At 45.6% G+C, this 19090-nt stretch overlaps 1 protein-coding gene across 5 annotated transcripts in view; it reads right to left on the bottom strand.

The window, feature by feature from the left end:
- LOC135011413 (retinol dehydrogenase 7-like) overlaps nucleotides 1-19090 on the bottom strand; it is a 156988-nt gene that overhangs the window by 69217 nt on the left and 68681 nt on the right. For all 5 annotated transcript variants that reach the window (XM_063952461.1, XM_063952459.1, XM_063952458.1 and 2 more), the window contains one exon: nucleotides 16083-16341. In XM_063952461.1, the coding sequence (XP_063808531.1) occupies nucleotides 16083-16341 (259 nt within the window). The remainder of the gene's footprint in view (nucleotides 1-16082; nucleotides 16342-19090) is intronic.

Genomic DNA, 19090 nt, shown 5'->3' with positions numbered 1-19090 from the left:
TACATGTAGGAGGCTGAGAAAAAAAGAATTCCAAATACATATTCATTTCCAAAATTTTCACCTGCTCTGAGTAGGTGAAGGGGAATCAGGGATAAATGCAGGTCATACCAGCCAAAAATTATTGCAATTCAGTAATCGAATACCATTTCCATGATAATGCCTCACAATAGTAAAATATAGGGTTATCTGGTGAAATCATTACCGGCAAGCTCTCGAGAAAAAAAAGGTATTAAATATGTTGTAGATGTTACACATGAAAAACAGACCATGTGGCTGTGACTTTTCGGGACAAAAGCCGTTTTCACAGCTAATTGAATATCCCCCTTGGTCTTCTTATCTCATGTTGCCCATAGAACCAGTGTTAAACAATGCTTGAGCAATGGATACTTTGAAATCCAAGAGATTCTTGGGGAAACTGTTACAATACCGTTAATCGGGATCCTGGAGGTCACAATGCCGACACTGGAACCCCGAGTAGTGGTGAAATGTCCACGACACCCATAGAGGGAGAATATAATCTGCTGCCGGCATACCGGTGGCCGGGATCCCGCTGTCTGTATACTGATCGGGATCCCGGCAGCTGGTTTTTCATACTGAACTCTATTCTTGTCATTGAATCCAAACATTCAATCATTGGTTCATTGGCCCAAATGTATTAAGCCTCAGAAAGTGATTGAGTGGAGATGGATAAATGAGTGATAAATGACCAGCCAACCAGCTCATAGTGTAACTGTCATTTTTTAAACTCAGCCTATTACATGGCAGTAAGGAATCTGATTGGCTGGTCATTTATCACTCTCTATCCATCTCCACTCAATCACTTTCTGAGGCTTAATACATTTGGGCCAATGATCCATGAGATCCACTCCTTCTGTGTGTGTGTTATACTACTCTGTACCTAACCCTGTTGCTAGATTGTCTTGATGTCTGGAGAAAATAAAAACAACACTACCACAGCTGCAACTAATGATAATACAGGCTGAGTATCCCATATCCAAATATTCCGAAATACAGAAAAATCCGATATCCAAAATACTTCTGGACCCAAGCATTTTGGATAAGGGATACTCAACCTGTAATTTGAAATCATTTACAATTAAAAAAGTTGAGCTAACATATTATGATACATATAAGGCTATCAGCTATCAAAACTGTCATAATTAGCTATTACTGTATTTGAGGAAAGTATTTAGGTAAGGCTTATATGCCAAGATCAGCCTAGCACTAGGGAGGCCAATCCCGGGATCGGGATCGGCGGGATTTGGGCCCAAAAATGCCGGGATTTGAATCCCGGGATTGGAGCCTCCAATCCTGGGATTCAAGGGATTACAGTACGCATGTGCTGGAGGGTTGGAAGCGGCGCGGGAGGGCGGGTGGGTGTAAGTAATAACACTTACTATCAGGCGGCCGCGGAAGCCATGGACACGCTGAACGCAGCGGCAATTCAAATGAAGCACCGGCCGCCAGCCAATCAGAGCTGGCGGACCGGCAGCCAATCAGGAGCAACTGCTGCGGCAGCTTGCCTGAGTGGCTGCCGGTCCGCCAGCTCTGATTGGCTGGCGGCCGGCGCTTCATTTGAAATGCCGCCGCGTTCAGTGTGTCCATGGCGGCCGCCCGCCTAATAGTAAGTGTTATTACTTACACCCACCCTCCCTCCCTCCCGCGCCACTACCAACCCTCCCGCACCACTACCTACACCCACCCTCCCGCACCACTACCTACCCCCATAAGTGTGTGCAGACACTGACAGGCGGGTGCCGCTCCGGACTCCCCCCCCCCTCCACGGCACGGCATTATAGTGTTCTATCACCTCCCCTGTCCTGGACATAGACTGCTTACCTGGGCCGCCCAGGTGAGCAGTCTATATCCAGGACAGGGGAGGTGATAGAACACTATAATGCCGTGCCGTGGAGGGGGGGGGGGAGAGTCCGGAGCGGCACCCGCCTGTCAGTGTCTGCGCACGCCTATGCCTACCCCCTCCCTACCTCCCGCACCGCTACCTACCCCCTCCCTTCCTCCCGCACCGCTACCTACTCCCTCCCTCCAGCGCTGCTCCCTACATCTTTCACTGGTCCCTACTGCAATCCCGGGATCCCGGGAATCCCGGGATTGACCGTTTTTCAATCCCGAATCCCGGGATTGAAAAAACGGCCCGGGATTGGCCTCCCTACCTAGCACGTAGTATGGGTTTTTGTTTTTCATGCCATCCACTGAAGTGGACAAACATACAGTATGATATTACAGAACATCAACTGTGAACAAAATTGAGTTTTTTATCAAAACATCTACCGTATTATGTTCTAAACATTACTTTGCTTGAATTTATTATTTTGAACCTGCTCTGCTATCTTTGAGTAAAAATATTTTACAACGTTCCCTGAAGTCAGGGGCACATATAGAGAATGGGAAGCGCTGTAGATCTGTGCACTAGGGTCACTAGGGGACCCTAGCGCTGTCCCAGAGTCTAGTGCGCATGTGCAGGTCTCTTGGAAAATGGACTGACAGACATTTTTCCAGTGTTTTCCTTACTGCGCATGCGCCAAATGCCAGGAAAATGGCCACCACACCATTTTCCTGGTGATTTCTGCAGCGCTGCTGCTGCCATTATGGGACTCTGGAGGGTATTGAAAAAAATAGGTGTAGTTTGTGTGGTGCAGGCTCTCCTGGATCCCAGAGGCCCGTGTGCACCGCACTCACTTTACCCATTAAACTGTAAATACTGTACACCAGAGCCTGAAGTGCTTAGTGCTGATTAACTTTTCTCAACCATTTTATTTTTACCTTATTGTTTTTGTAGGAATTAAAAACTGCCACTAGGTGGCCTACCTTCTAATCTTGGTAAAACCCCTAAAAAGAGAACACAATGCCATAGTGATGTCAAAAGGCAGGTTCTCTGGGAGAGAAAGACTTAAAAACAGCTGCCACTGTAGTCACCTCTATGCATGAAAAGGATAACAAATAAAATGAATATATATATATATATATATATATATATAGTCCAATATGACCCGGCACTCCTCACGCTCCCCAGCGTTAAAGCAGCTGCTCTCGTGCCTTCTCCTCCTGGGCAATCATCCCCAATACAGAAACAGCAGATAAGGGCGGCACTGGGAGACTTCTCAATGCGGTGAAAAAACCAAGTGCTTTTATTAAAGTTTCAACGTTTCGGGGTCACAGCCCCTTCGTCAGGGGCTGTGACCCCGAAACGTTGAAACTTTAATAAAAGCACTTGGTTTTTTCACCGCATTGAGAAGTCTCCCAGTGCCGCCCTTATCTGCTGTATATATATATATATATATATATATATATATACACTGCTCAAAAAAATAAAGGGAACACTAAAATAACACATCCTAGATCTGAATGAATGAAATATTCTTATTAAATACTTTGTTCTTTACATAGTTGAATGTGCTGACAACAAAATCACACAAAAATTATCAAAGGAAATCAAATTTATTAACCCATGGAGGTCTGGATTTGGAGTCACCCTCAAAATTAAAGTGGAAAAACACACTACAGGCTGATCCAACTTTGATGTAATGTCCTTAAACAAGTCAAAACGAGGCTCAGTAGTGTGTGTGGCCTCCACGTGCCTGTATGACCTCCCTACAACCCACACAAGTGGCTCAGGTAGTGCAGCTCATCCAAGATGGCACATCAATGCGAGCTGTGGCAAGAAGGTTTGCTGTGTCTGTCAGCGTAGTGTCCAGAGCATGGAGGCGCTACCAGGAGACAGGCCAGTACATCAGGAGACGTGGAGGAGGCCGTAGGAGGGCAACAACCCAGCAGCAGGACCGCTACCTCCGCCTTCGTGCAAGGAGGAACAGGAGGAGCACTGCCAGAGCCCTGCAAAATGACCTCCAGCAAGCCACAAATGTGCATGTGTCTACTCAAACAATCAGAAACAGACTCCATGAGGGTGGTATGAGGGCCCGACGTCCACAGGTGGGGGTTGTGCTTACAGCCCAACACTGTGCAGGACGTTTGGCATTTGCCAGAGAACACCAAGATTGGCAAATTCGCCACTGGCGCCCTGTGCTCTTCACAGATGAAAGCAGGTTCTCACTGAGCACATATGACAGACGTGACAGAGTCTGGAGACGCCAAGTAGAACGTTCTGCTGCCTGCAACATCCTCCAGCGTGACCGGTTTGGCAGTGGATCAGTAATGGTGTGGGGTGGCATTTCTTTGGTGGGTCGCACAGCCCTCCATGTGCTCGCCAGAGGTAGCCTGACTGCCATTAGGTACCGAGATGAGATCCTCAGACCCCTTGTGAGACCATATGCTGGTGCGGTTGGCCCTGGGTTCCTCCTAATGCAAGACAATGCTAGACCTCATGTGACTGGAGTGTGTCAGCAGTTCCTGCAAGACAAAGGCATTGATGCTATGGACTGGCCCGCCCGTTCCCCAGACCTGAATCCAATTGAGCACATCTGGGACATCATGTCTCGCTCCATTCACCAACGCCACGTTGCACCACAGACTGTCCAGGAGTTGGTGGATGCTTTAGTCCAGGTCTGGGAGGAGATCCCTCAGGAGACCATCCGCCACCTCATCAGGAGCATGCCCAGGCGTTGTAGGGAGGTCATACAGGCACGTGGAAGCCACACACACTACTGAGCCTCATTTTGACTTGTTTTAAGGACATTACATCAAAGTTGGATCAGCCTGTAGTGTGTTTTTCCACTTTAATTTTGAGGGTGACTCCAAATCCAGACCTCCATGGGTTAATAAATTTGATTTCCATTGATAATTTTTGTGTGATTTTGTTGTCAGCACATTCAACTATGTAAAGAACAAAGTATTTAATAAGAATATTTCATTCATTCAGATCTAGGATGTGTTATTTTAGTGTTCCCTTTATTTTTTTGAGCAGTGTATATATATATATATATATATATATATATATATATATATATATATATATAATGACAAGAACACTGGGTAGTGTTTGAATGCAGGCATATTTGCCCCAGGCTTCTAACCTATGTGTTTTAAAACCCCAGGAAAGTGTTTAAGTTGTGTTACTAACAGCTTTTGGTAAAAGCCGAGTAAGGGTTCCTGGGATTTAGGTGGAAAGTGAGGGTGGGCTCCATCCATTAGGCCCAGTTTGGATCTTAGGTCCTTTAGCCTCATAGTAGACTAATACCCCTTTTCCACCTGAGTACCGGGTCCGATGCGGGATGTTTAAACCGGCTAAAACCCATGTCGGCCCCGCCATTTCCACTACACTGCGACACGGGCTATTCCCGAGTCGGATCTGTTTCCACTTAACCCGGGTAAGCTCTGTAAAAGCCTATTGATGTCACTCGTTACTCAGTTCTGAAACACGGGTAATGACCGTTTCCACTGCACAATTACCCAGGTCATTACCGTGTTTATCCCAGGTAGCTACTTGGGTAGGATTCCCGGGTCACTCAACCCGTGTTGAGCCGCTTTCAATTACTAAAAACCCGTGTTGATGTGCGCCCCGTGCAAAAACACGGGTAAATTTAGCTAGTGAAAAAGGGGTATATTCAGGGATTTCAGCTGCATGAGGGTGTAAAAAGAGGGTGGTCTTCAGTTTGCCGGCGGCCGGGCTTCCTACGATCAGCATATCGGCGTCGGAATCCCGACTACCGGCATGCCAACAGCTTTTATCCCTCTTGGGGGTCCACGACCCCCCTGGAGGGAGAATAGATAGCGTGGCGCTCGCCCAGCTGTCGGTATGCTGGCGGCCGGGATTCCATCGCCGGTATGCTGGCTGCCGGGAGCCCGACCGCCGGCATAACATACTACACCCGTAAAAAGGCTGTCATCCTGATCATTAGCTTTCTCACACTGCCTAGGGAAAAGGAACTGCAGAGTCTCTGTGAGAGAAAACCTGCTACTGAATACAAGTTAGTCATGCTTGGTTAAACTTCTTGTGTTTTTGTAGTACTAGTTAGGAATGACTTATGTTTAGTTAAAGCCAGATGCAAGGTATTTATTTAAATATTTTATAGTGATGAGCGGGTTCGGTTTCTCGGAAACCGAACCCCCCCGAACTTCACGCTTTTTACACGGGTCCGAGGCAGACTCCGATCTTCTCGCCTTGCTCGGTTAACCCGAGCGCGCCCAAACGTCATCATCCCGCTGTCGGATTCTCGCGAGGCTCGTATTCTATCGCGAGACTCGGATTCTATATAAGGAGCCGCGCGTCGCCGCCATTTTCACACGTGCATTGAGATTGACAGGGAGAGGACGTGGCTGGCGTCCTCTCCGTTTAGAGTAGACTAGAGAGTAGTAGAGAGTAGAGACACTTGATTTACTAATTTTGGGGAGCATATTAGGAGTACTACTTGCTGATAGTGTGACCAGTGACCACCAGTTTAATTAATCCGTTCTCTGCCTGAAAAAAAACGATACACAGTGTGACACAGTCACATACCATATCTGTGCTCAGCCTCAGTGTGCCCTCAGTGTGCTGCATCATCTATGTAATACTGTATATCTGACTGTGCTGAGTGCTCACTGCTCACACAGCTTAATTGTGGGGGAGACTGGGGAGCAGTTATAGCAGGAGTACATATTTTAACAGTGCACACTTTTGCTGCCAGAGTGCCACTGCCAGTGCCAGTGTGACTGACCAGTGACCACTGACCACCAGTATATTGTGATTGTCTGCCTGAAAAAGTTAAACACTCGTCGTGTGGTGTTTTTATTCTATAAACGCATTCTGCTGACAGTGTCCAGCAGGTCCGTCATTATATAATATATACCTGTCCGGCTGCAGTAGTGATATATATATATTTTTTATATCATTATCATCCAGTCTATATTAGCACTGCAGCAGACGCAGTACGGTAGTCCACGGCTGTAGCTACCTCTGTGTCGGCAGTCGCTCGTCCATCCATAATTGTATACCACCTACTTGTGGTGTTTTTTTTTTTTCTATCTTCTTGATACTAGTAGCTTACTTTAGGAGTCTGCAGTGCTGAGCTGACAGTGTCCAGCAGGTCCATCATTATATAATATATACCTGTCCAGCTGCAGTAGTGATATATATATATTTTATATCTCATTATCATCCAGTCTATATTAGCAGCAGACGCAGTACGGTAGTCCACGGCTGTAGCTACCTCTGTGTCGGCAGTTGCTCGTCCATCCATAATTGTATACCACCTACCTGTGGTGTTTTTTTTTTCTATCTTCTTGATACTACTAGTAGCTTACTTTAGGAGTCTGCATCCAGTCAGTGCTGAGCTGACAGTGTCCAGCAGGTCCGTCATTATATAATATATACCTGTCCGGCTGCAGTAGTGATATATATATATTTTTTTTTATATCATTATCATCCAGTCTATATTAGCAGCAGACGCAGTACGGTAGTCCACGGCTGTAGCTACCTCTGTGTCGGCAGTCGCTAGTCCATCCATAATTGTATACCACCTACCCGTGGTGTTTTTTTTTTTTCTATCTTCTTGATACTAGTAGCTTACTTTAGGAGTCTGCAGTGCTGAGCTGACAGTGTCCAGCAGGTCCGTCATTATATAATATATACCTGTCCGGCTGCAGTAGTGATATATATATATTTTATATCTCATTATCATCCAGTCTATATTAGCAGCAGACGCAGTACGGTAGTCCACGGCTGTAGCTACCTCTGTGTCGGCAGTCGCTCGTCCATCCATAATTGTATACCACCTACCTGTGGTGTTTTTTTTTTTTTCTATCTTCTTGATACTACTAGTAGCTTACTTTAGGAGTCTGCAGTGCTGAGCTGACAGTGTCCAGCAGGTCCGTCATTATATAATATATACCTGTCCGGCTGCAGTAGTGATATATATATATATATTTTTTATATCATTATCATCCAGTCTATATTAGCAGCAGACGCAGTACGGTAGTCCACGGCTGTAGCTACCTCTGTCGGCAGCCGCTCGTCCATCCATAATTGTATACCACCTACCCGTGGTGTTTTTTTTTTTTCTATCTTCTTGATACTAGTAGCTTACTTTAGGAGTCTGCAGTGCTGAGCTGACAGTGTCCAGCAGGTCCGTCATTATATAATATATACCTGCCCGGCTGCAGTAGTGATATATATATATTTTATATCTCATTATCATCCAGTCTATATTAGCAGCAGACGCAGTACGGTAGTCCACGGCTGTAGCTACCTCTGTGTCGGCAGTCGCTCGTCCATCCATAATTGTATACCACCTACCTGTGGTTTTTTTTTTCTATCTTCTTGATACTACTAGTAGCTTACTTTAGGAGTCTGCAGTGCTGAGCTGACAGTGTCCAGCAGGTCCGTCATTATATAATATATACCTGTCCGGCTGCAGTAGTGATATATATATATTTTTTTTATATCATTATCATCCAGTCTATATTAGCAGCAGACGCAGTATGGTAGTCCACGGCTGTAGCTACCTCTGTGTCGGCAGTCGCTCGTCCATCCATAATTGTATACGACCTACCCGTGGTGTTTTTTTTTTTTTTCTATCTTCTTGATACTAGTAGCTTACTTTAGGAGTCTGCAGTGCTGAGCTGACAGTGTCCAGCAGGTCCGTCATTATATAATATATACCTGTCCGGCTGCAGTAGTGATATATATATATTTTATATCTCATTATCATCCAGTCTATATTAGCAGCAGACGCAGTACGGTAGTCCACGGCTGTAGCTACCTCTGTGTCGGCAGTCGCTCGTCCATCCATAATTGTATACCACCTACCTGTGGTGTTTTTTTTTTTTCAAACTTCTTGATACTACTAGTAGCTTACTTTAGGAGTCTGCAGTGCTGAGCTGACAGTGTCCAGCAGGTCCGTCATTATATAATATATACCTGTCCAGCTGCAGTAGTGATATATATATATATTTTTTATATCATTATCATCCAGTCTATATTAGCAGCAGACGCAGTACGGTAGTCCACGGCTGTAGCTACCTCTGTGTCGGCAGCCGCTCGTCCATCCATAATTGTATACCACCTACCCGTGGTGTTTTTTTTTTTTTCTATCTTCTTGATACTAGTAGCTTACTTTAGGAGTCTGCAGTGCTGAGCTGACAGTGTCCAGCAGGTCCGTCATTATATAATATATACCTGCCCGGCTGCAGTAGTGATATATATATATTTTATATCTCATTATCATCCAGTCTATATTAGCAGCAGACGCAGTACGGTAGTCCACGGCTGTAGCTACCTCTGTGTCGGCAGTCGCTCGTCCATCCATAATTGTATACCACCTACCTGTGGTGTTTTTTTTTTCTTTCTATCTTCTTGATACTACTAGTAGCTTACTTTAGGAGTCTGCAGTGCTGAGCTGACAGTGTCCAGCAGGTCCGTCATTATATAATATATACCTGTCCGGCTGCAGTAGTGATATATATATATATTTTTTATATCATTATCATCCAGTCTATATTAGCAGCAGACGCAGTACGGTAGTCCACGGCTGTAGCTACCTCTGTGTCGGCAGCCGCTCGTCCATCCATAATTGTATACCACCTACCCGTGGTGTTTTTTTTTTTTTCTATCTTCTTGATACTAGTAGCTTACTTTAGGAGTCTGCAGTGCTGAGCTGACAGTGTCCAGCAGGTCCGTCATTATATAATATATACCTGCCCGGCTGCAGTAGTGATATATATATATTTTATATCTCATTATCATCCAGTCTATATTAGCAGCAGACGCAGTACGGTAGTCCACGGCTGTAGCTACCTCTGTGTCGGCAGTCGCTCGTCCATCCATAATTGTATACCACCTACCTGTGGTGTTTTTTTTTCTTTCTATCTTCTTGATACTACTAGTAGCTTACTTTAGGAGTCTGCAGTGCTGAGCTGACAGTGTCCAGCAGGTCCGTCATTATATAATATATACCTGTCCGGCTGCAGTAGTGATATATATATATTTTTTTTATATCATTATCATCCAGTCTATATTAGCAGCAGACGCAGTACGGTAGTCCACGGCTGTAGCTACCTCTGTGTCGGCAGTCGCTCGTCCATCCATAATTGTATACCACCTACCTGTGGTGTTTTTTTTTTTTTCTATCTTCTTGATACTAGTAGCTTACTTTAGGAGTCTGCAGTGCTGAGCTGACAGTATCCAGCAGGTCCGTCATTATATAATATATACCTGTCCGGCTGCAGTAGTGATATATATATATTTTTTTTATATCATTATCATCCAGTCTATATTAGCAGCAGATGCAGTACGGTAGTCCACGGCTGTAGCTACCTCTGTGTCGGCAGTCACTCGTCCATCCATAATTGTATACCACCTACCTGTGGTGTTTTTTTTTTTTCTATCTTCTTGATACTAGTAGCTTACTTTAGGAGTCTGCAGTGCTGACAGTGTCCAGCAGGTCCGTCATTATATAATATATACCTGTCCGGCTGCAGTAGTGATATATATATATATATTTTATATCTCATTATCATCCAGTCTATATTAGCAGCAGACGCAGTACGGTAGTCCACGGCTGTAGCTACCTCTGTGTCGGCAGTCGCTCGTCAATCCATAAGTATACTAGTATCCATCCATCTCCATTGTTTACCTGAGGTGCCTTTTAGTTGTGCCTATTAAAATATGGAGAACAAAAATGTTGAGGTTCCAAAAATAGGGAAAGATCAAGATCGACTTCCACCTCGTGCTGAAGCTGCTGCCACTAGTCATGGCCGAGACGATGAAATGCCAGCAACATCATCTGCCAAGGCCGATGCCCAATGTCATAGTACAGAGCATGTAAAATCCAAAACACCAAATATCAGTAAAAAAAGGACTCAAAAATCTAAAATAAAATTGTCGGAGGAGAAGCGTAAACTTGCCAATATGCCATTTACCACACGGAGTGGCAAGGAACGGCTGAGGCCCTGGCCTATGTTCATGGCTAGTGGTTCAGCTTCACATGAGGATGGAAGTACTCAGCCTCTCACTAGAAAAATGAAAAGACTCAAGCTGGCAAAAGCACAGCAAAGAACTGTGCGTTCTTCGAAATCACAAATCCACAAGGAGAGTCCAATTGTGTCGTTTGCGATGCCTGACCTTCCCAACACTGGACGTGAAGAGCATGCGCCTTCCACCATTTGCACGCCCCCTGCAAGTGCTGGAAGGAGCACCCGCAGTCCAGTTCCTGATAGTCAGATTGAAGATGTCAGTGTTGAAGTACACCAGGATGAGGAGGATATGGGTGTTGCTGGCGCTGGGGAGGAAATTGACCAGGAGAATTCTGATGGTGAGGTGGTTTGTTTAAGTCAGGCACCCAGGGAGACACCTGTTGTCCGTGGGAGGAATAGGGCCATTGACATGCCTGGTGAAAATACAAAAAAAATCAGCTCTTCGGTGTGGAAGTATTTCAACAGAAATGCGGACAACATTTGTCAAGCCGTGTGTTGCCTTTGTCAAGCTGTAATAAGTAGGGGTAAGGATGTTAACCACCTCGGAACATCCTCCCTTATACGTCACCTGCAGCGCATTCATCATAAGTCAGTGACAAGTTCAAAAACTTTGGGCGACAGCGGAAGCAGTCCACTGACCAGTAAATCCCTTCCTCTTGTAACCAAGCTCACGCAAACCACCCCACCAACTCCCTCAGTGTCAATTTCCTCCTTCCCCAGGAATGCCAATAGTCCTGCAGGCCATGTCACTGGCAATTCTGACGAGTCCTCTCCTGCCTGGGATTCCTCCGATGCATCCTTGCGTGTAACGCCTACTGCTGCTGGCGCTGCTGTTGTTGCTGCTGGGAGTCGATGGTCATCCCAGAGGGGAAGTCGTACTCGTAAGACCACTTTTACTACTTCCACCAAGCAATTGACTGTCCAACAGTCCTTTGCGAGGAAGATGAAATATCACAGCAGTCATCCTGCTGCAAAGCGGATAACTGAGGCCTTGGCATCCTGGGCGGTGAGAAACGTGGTTCCGGTATCCATCATTACTGCAGAGGCAACTAGAGACTTGTTGGAGGTACTGTGTCCCCGGTACCAAATACCATCTAGGTTCCATTTCTCTAGGCAGGCGATACCGAAAATGTACGCAGACCTCAGAAAAAGACTCACCAGTGTCCTAAAAAATGCAGTTGTACCCAATGTCCACTTAACCACAGACATGTGGACAAGTGGAGCAGGGCAGACTCAGGACTATATGACTGTGACAGCCCACTGGATAGATGTATGGACTCCCGCCGCAAGAACAGCAGCGGCGGCACCAGTAGCAGCATCTCGCAAACGCCAACTCTTTCCTAGGCAGGCTACGCTTTGTATCACCACTTTTCAGAATACGCACACAGCTAAAAACCTCTTACGGCAACTGAGGAAGATCATCGCAGAATGGCTTACCCCAATTGGACTCTCCTGTGGATTTGTGGCATCGGACAACGCCAGCAATATTGTGTGTGCATTAAATCTGGGCAAATTCCAGCACGTCCCATGTTTTGCACATACATTGAATTTGGTGGTGCAGAATTATTTAAAAAACGAGAGGGGCGTGCAAGAGATGCTGTCGGTGGCCAGAAGAATTGCGGGACACTTTCGGCTTACAGGCACCACGTACAGAAGACTGGAGCACCACCAAAAATGCCTGAACCTGCCCTGCCATCATCTGAAGCAAGAAGTGGTAACGAGGTGGAATTCAACCCTCTATATGCTTCAGAGGTTGGAGGAGCAGCAAAAGGCCATTCAAGCCTATACAACTGAGCACGATATAGGAGGTGGAATGCACCTGTCTCAAGCGCAGTGGAGAATGATTTCAACGTTGTGCAAGGTTCTGCAACCTTTTGAACTTGCCACACGTGAAGTCAGTTCAGACACTGCCAGCCTGAGTCAGGTCATTCCCCTCATCAGGCTTTTGCAGAAGAAGCTGGAGACATTGAAGGAGGAGTTAACACAGAGCGATTCCGCTAGGCATGTGGGACTTGTGGATGGAGCCCTTAATTCGCTTAACAAGGATTCACGGGAGGTCAATCTGTTGAAATCAGAGCACTACATTTTGTCCACCGTGCTCGATCCTAGATTTAAAACCTACCTTGGATCTCTCTTTCCGGCAGACACAAGTCTGCTGGGGTTCAAAGAACTGCTGGTGACAAAATTGTCAAGTCAAGCGGAACGCGACCTGTCAACATCTCCTCCTTCACATTCTCCCGCAACTGGGGGTGCGAGGAAAAGGCTCAGAATTCCGAGCCCACCCGCTGGCGGTGATGCAGGGCAGTCTGGAGCGACTGCTGATGCTGACATCTGGTCCGGACTGAAGGACCTGACAACGATTACGGACATGTCGTCTACTGTCACTGCATATGATTCTCTCCCCATTGAAAGAATGGTGGAGGATTATATGAGTGACCGCATCCAAGTAGGCACGTCAGACAGTCCGTACTTATACTGGCAGGAAAAAGAGGCAATTTGGAGGCCCTTGCACAAACTGGCTTTATTCTACCTAAGTTGCCCTCCCACAAGTGTGTACTCCGAAAGAGTGTTTAGTGCCGCCGCTCACCTTGTCAGCAATCGGCGTACGAGGTCACATCCAGAAAATGTGGAGAAGATGATGTTCATTAAAATTAATTATAATCAATTCCTCCGTGGAGACATTGACCAGCAGCAATTGCCTCCACAAAGTACACAGGGAGCTGAGATGGTGGATTCCAGTGGGGACGAATTGATAATCTGTGAGGAGGGGGATGTACACGGTGATATATCGGAGGATGATGATGAGGTGGACATCTTGCCTCTGTAGAGCCAGTTTGTGCAAGGAGAGATTAATTGCTTCTTTTTTGGTGGGGGTCCAAACCAACCCGTCATTTCAGTCACAGTCGTGTGGCAGACCCTGTCACTGAAATGATGGGTTGGTTAAAGTGTGCATGTCCTGTTTATACAACATAAGGGTGAGTGGGAGGGCCCAAGGACAATTCCATCTTGCACCTCTTTTTTCTTTCATTTTTCTTTGCGTCATGTGCTGTTTGGGGGTGTTTTTTGGAAGGGCCATCCTGCGTGACACTGCAGTGCCACTCCTAGATGGGCCAGGTGTTTGTGTCGGCCACTAGGGTCGCTTAGCTTACTCACACAGCTACCTCATTGCGCCTCTTTTTTTCTTTGCGTCATGTGCTGTTTGGGGAGTGTTTTTTGGAAGGGCCATCCTGCGTGACACTGCAGTGCCACTCCTAGATGGGCCAGGTGTTTGTGTCGGCCACTAGGGTCGCTTAGCTTACTCACACAGCTACCTCATTGCGCCTCTTTTTTTCTTTGCGTCATGTGCTGTTTGGGGAGTGTTTTTTGGAAGGGCCATCCTGCGTGACACTGCAGTGCCACTCCTAGATGGGCCCGGTGTTTGTGTCGGCCACTTGTGTCGCTTATCTTACTCACACAGCTACCTCATTGCGCCTCTTTTTTTCTTTGCGTCATGTGCTGTTTGGGGAGTGTTTTTTGGAAGGGCCATCCTGCGTGACACTGCAGTGCCACTCCTAGATGGGCCAGGTGTTTGTGTCGGCCACTAGGGTCGCTTAGCTTACTCACACAGCTACCTCATTGCGCCTCTTTTTTTCTTTGCGTCATGTGCTGTTTGGGGAGTGTTTTTTGGAAGGGCCATCCTGCGTGACACTGCAGTGCCACTCCTAGATGGGCCAGGTGTTTGTGTCGGCCACTAGGGTCGCTTAGCTTACTCACACAGCTACCTCATTGCGCCTCTTTTTTTCTTTGCGTCATGTGCTGTTTGGGGAGTGTTTTTTGGAAGGGCCATCCTGCGTGACACTGCAGTGCCACTCCTAGATGGGCCAGGTGTTTGTGTCGGCCACTTGGGTCGCTGAGCTTAGACACACAGCTACCTCATTGCGCCTCTTTTTTTCTTTGCGTCATGTGCTGTTTGGGGAGTGTTTTTTGGAAGGGCCATCCTGCATGACACTGCAGTGCCACTCCTAGATGGGCCAGGTGTTTGTGTCGGCCACTTGGGTCGCTTAGCTTAGCCATCCAGCGACCTCGGTGCAAATTTTAGGACTAAAAATAATATTGTGAGGTGTGAGGTGTTCAGAATAGACTGAAAATGAGTGGAAATTATGGTTATTGAGGTTAATAATACTTTGGGATCAAAATGACCCCCAAATTCTATGATTTAAGCTGTTTTTTAGGGTTTTTTGAAAAAAACACCCGAATCCAAAACACACCCGAATCCGACAAAAAAAATTCGGTGAGGTTTTGCCAAAACGCGTTCGAACCCAAAACACGGCCGCGGAACCGAACCCAAAACCAAAACACAAAACCCGAAAAATTTCCGGTGCTCATCACTAAATTTTATTTTGTCCCTGCTATGTATGAAGTGGTGCAAAACCTAGAGAGATTCTAGATAAGCACTACAACGCCAACTACTAGTGTAATATATGTGCCTACACTGTATACGGGATCGGCAGCGACGCTGTCTATCACAGCCGTTGTGCAGAACCAGGGACTCTGCATTAGGCTTCACTCTCCCTTGCCCGCCCCCAGACTCTCATTGGCTAGATTCACAGGAGTTTGGGGGCAGATTTAGGAGAGTGAAGCATTATGCTGAGTCCCGGGTTCTGCACGGCGGCTGTGATATGCAACGCCACCGCCGATCTCAGATACACTGCCAGCACATATATTACATACATCTACACATGAATGTTTCTATGTGCTTAGCACCCCTCATCCCGCACTAACAGTTGGCGCTGTAGTGCTTATCTGGAATCTCTCTAGGTTTTGCAGGATACAGTGTCCTTAGCTAAAGATGACTTACATAGGTCCATATATATATATATATATATATATATATATTTATTCAGTAGTACTAAAATAAGCCACAGTGCCATTATTCTCTTATAAAGACTTTTTCAGGGGGATTTGGTATACTGACAATACCCATGATAAAGTATTTTTCGTGCATTTATTTCATCATACAGTACCTGCTTATTTGGGACACAGATATCAGTTTGCATGGGAATTAAGTAAAAAAAAACGGTCCTAGCACTGTATGTGCAATCATACATTTCTATATTACATCCCTTTGTGGAATATATGTTTTTCTGAATTCTAACCTGTAAAATGCAATAAGGTTTATAGGTTTATATATCAATCACTAGCATGTAGCCTTCAGGGCTCCTATTATAGTAACTCACCTTAGGCTGTCTGAGAAGGCCTCCACACCATACTTAGATATGCAATATCCTCCCCCAAAAATAGAAAGTCGTCCTGCACCACTGGATACATTTACAATGCGCCCCCGGGCCTTTCGGACAAGATGCAGAAGGTTCAGCGTCACGTTGATCATACCGAGCAAATTTATATTCAGAACCTTGGAGAAATCCTCAACTTTTTGCCACTCATTAGGAGCAAGGGCAAAACCAAAACCAGCATTATTCACCACGCCCCAGAGCCCTGCAATGCATAAAGTCAGAGTTGGAAAAAACGTAGAAAATCCAAAATGAAACCAGCAACTCATTTAAACAGCTACGTATCCTACTTAGCCTGCAGTCCACCAGTCACCGCTGCCTACAGCTGTGTTAAGTCCCAGAAGCCCGCGCAAACCACTGCACATCCCCTGGCCAGAGACATGACATGGCCTCCTCCCTGAGTCCTCCAGGTAACTGCTCTCCTGGGCACCTCACAGCTCCAAATGTAAGCTCTGCTGCCCATTCTCATTCTGCTACTCATATCTCCAGCGGTGTATTTTCTTAGTTGTACTGAGTGCTGAAAAATGGATGTGGTCATGTGTTGTGAGGGGGTGTGGCCACATGACACTAGGGGGAGTGGCTACATGACACTAGCGTCATGGCCACATGACACAGCCACTTTTCTTTGCACTCTGGAGGCAAGGCTAGAAATATATAGTAATTCCTCCAGTATAATAGAAATATATAGTGATACCCCCAGTATAATAGAAATATATAGTAATGCCCCCAGTATAATAAATATATACAGTTGTGCTCATAAGTTTACATACCCTAGCAGAATTTGTGATTTTCTGGCCATTTGTCAGAGAATATGAATGATAACTTACAAACTTTTCTTATTATTGGATATCGGATTTTTCCGTATTTTGGAATAATTGCATACCATAATGAGATATCATGGCGATGGGACCTAAATCTAAGCACAGAATGCATTTATGTTACATATACACCTTATACACACAGCCTGAAGGTCATTTTAGCCAATATTTTTTATAACTTTGTGCATTAAACAAAGTGTGTCTACATTCACACAATTCATTTATGTTTCATATACACCTTATACACACAGCCTGAAGGTTATTTAATACAATATGTATAATAACTTTGTGTATTAAACAAAGTTTGTATACATAGAGCCATCAAAAAACAAAGGTTTCACTGTCTCACTCTCACTCAAAAAAGTCTGTATTTCGGAATATTCCGTATTTCGGAATATTTGGATATGGGATACTCAACCTGTATATATATATATATATATATATATATATATATATATTCATTTATGCTGTGTCATCAATGAAGGGAAACCATCTGGTTCTCTCGCCCATCGATGGCAAAAGCATTCAACATCGGGCATAAACCATCAATGATTAGGAATCATTAATGGTCGATGGCCATCCCTTTGCCATTCAGACAGTTTCAGTGAGTGGAAGAAGGGCAGCGTGAGGCTGATCGGTGCCCATGTAGTAAATCGCTGGCTAGCAACCCTGACCAGCAGAGAGAAACGGGCATCCCTGAGAGTGCCACTACAGACCCTGGGCCACAGTGAGAGGCTTATGGTAACCAGTCAGTGTGTGATAGCTAGCCAGCCGCACACAGAGAGAGCAGCTAGGTAGCACCATGCATCCAGTGACAGTCAGCTACATCATGAGGCAGCCAAATAGCTCTGACCCCTGTGAAAGAACTGCAGCAGCTAGCCAGAGCCAGTACCAGCCACTCAGCACCAGCCAGAACCAGCACCAGTCAGTGACAGCCGGCCAGCCTGTAGCCACCCAGCCTGTCAGTGCTTGAGGCAGACAGTGCAGTAGGATGGGACACAGAAACAGGAGCTAAGGTAACAAGTTTCCTTGTATAACAACTCCGAAAGACCAGGAAAGGAAGTCTAATTCATTCTGACTGCCATTTCCAAAAAGCCTAAGGAGAGAGAGACTTGGGAGCACTAGTAAACTGACATTCTACACAGTAGGATACTACCCCTCAGTGGAAAGTGACATTGTTTGGCATAAGCAGGTCGTAGCTGTGAGGAGAACAGTAGCAACCTTTTTGACAGGTACAGAACCTTTTTTTATGGCCTGTACCGATTTTTGGCTCTCCAAACTTCCATTGAAAGTATAGGAAAAGGGGTGTGACCACGCCCCTTTTTCCGCATTTGTACCAATTTTTATGTGTAAAATATTGAAGGGTATGCATAGCAGTAGATGTATTAACTTGGAGAAGGAATAAGGAGAAGGCATAAGGAAGTGATAAACCAGTGATAAATGCAAGGTGATAAATGCACCAGCCAATCAGCTCCAATATGTAAATGCATTTATCACTGGTTTATCACTTCCTTATGCCTTCTCCAGGTTAATACATCTGCCCCAGGGCCTGAGGGTGTTGCTTAGCACAAACAGTCAGATCTAGGGATAGCCATCGACCATCAATGATTTAAAAGCATTGATGGTCTATGAGCAATGTTAACTACTTGTGCCATCGATGCGGGAGAACCAGATGGTTTCTCACCATTGATGATAAGAAGCTATTGAATATTTTTTTCTCTCTCTCTAGGGCGTCGGGGACACTGAGCGTAGCTCCGCCCCCTGACACTTGCAAAGCCACACACCCAGGCCCTGATTGGTAAACTTGCTCAATACTAAAGTAGGGCTGACCATCGATGGTTACCTTAAAATGGTTTCCCACCATCGAGGTTATCCAGCAATGGTACCATCAATGGATAACCCACCAATGGCCATCGACAGTCAGATCACAGGGAAGGAGGAGCTTTGTTACACTAAACTGGGCAGCTAGTTAGCACTACTGTGGACATTAGAGACACTACAGTGATCCTCTTAAGTCACAGTTTATGTAGACTTATAAATGGTTGTTACATTCATTAAATGTTTTCTTAATATTGAATTGCACTATATATTACAGTTGCGCTTACTTGAAAGCTATTCCTGTGACCTGACTACCCA

Source organism: Pseudophryne corroboree, chromosome 2 (assembly GCF_028390025.1).
Source record: "Pseudophryne corroboree isolate aPseCor3 chromosome 2, aPseCor3.hap2, whole genome shotgun sequence".
Classification (NCBI taxonomy): Eukaryota; Metazoa; Chordata; class Amphibia; order Anura; family Myobatrachidae; genus Pseudophryne; species Pseudophryne corroboree.
Note: the sequence above shows the minus strand (reverse complement) of the source record. Positions and strands in the feature narration are given on the sequence as shown.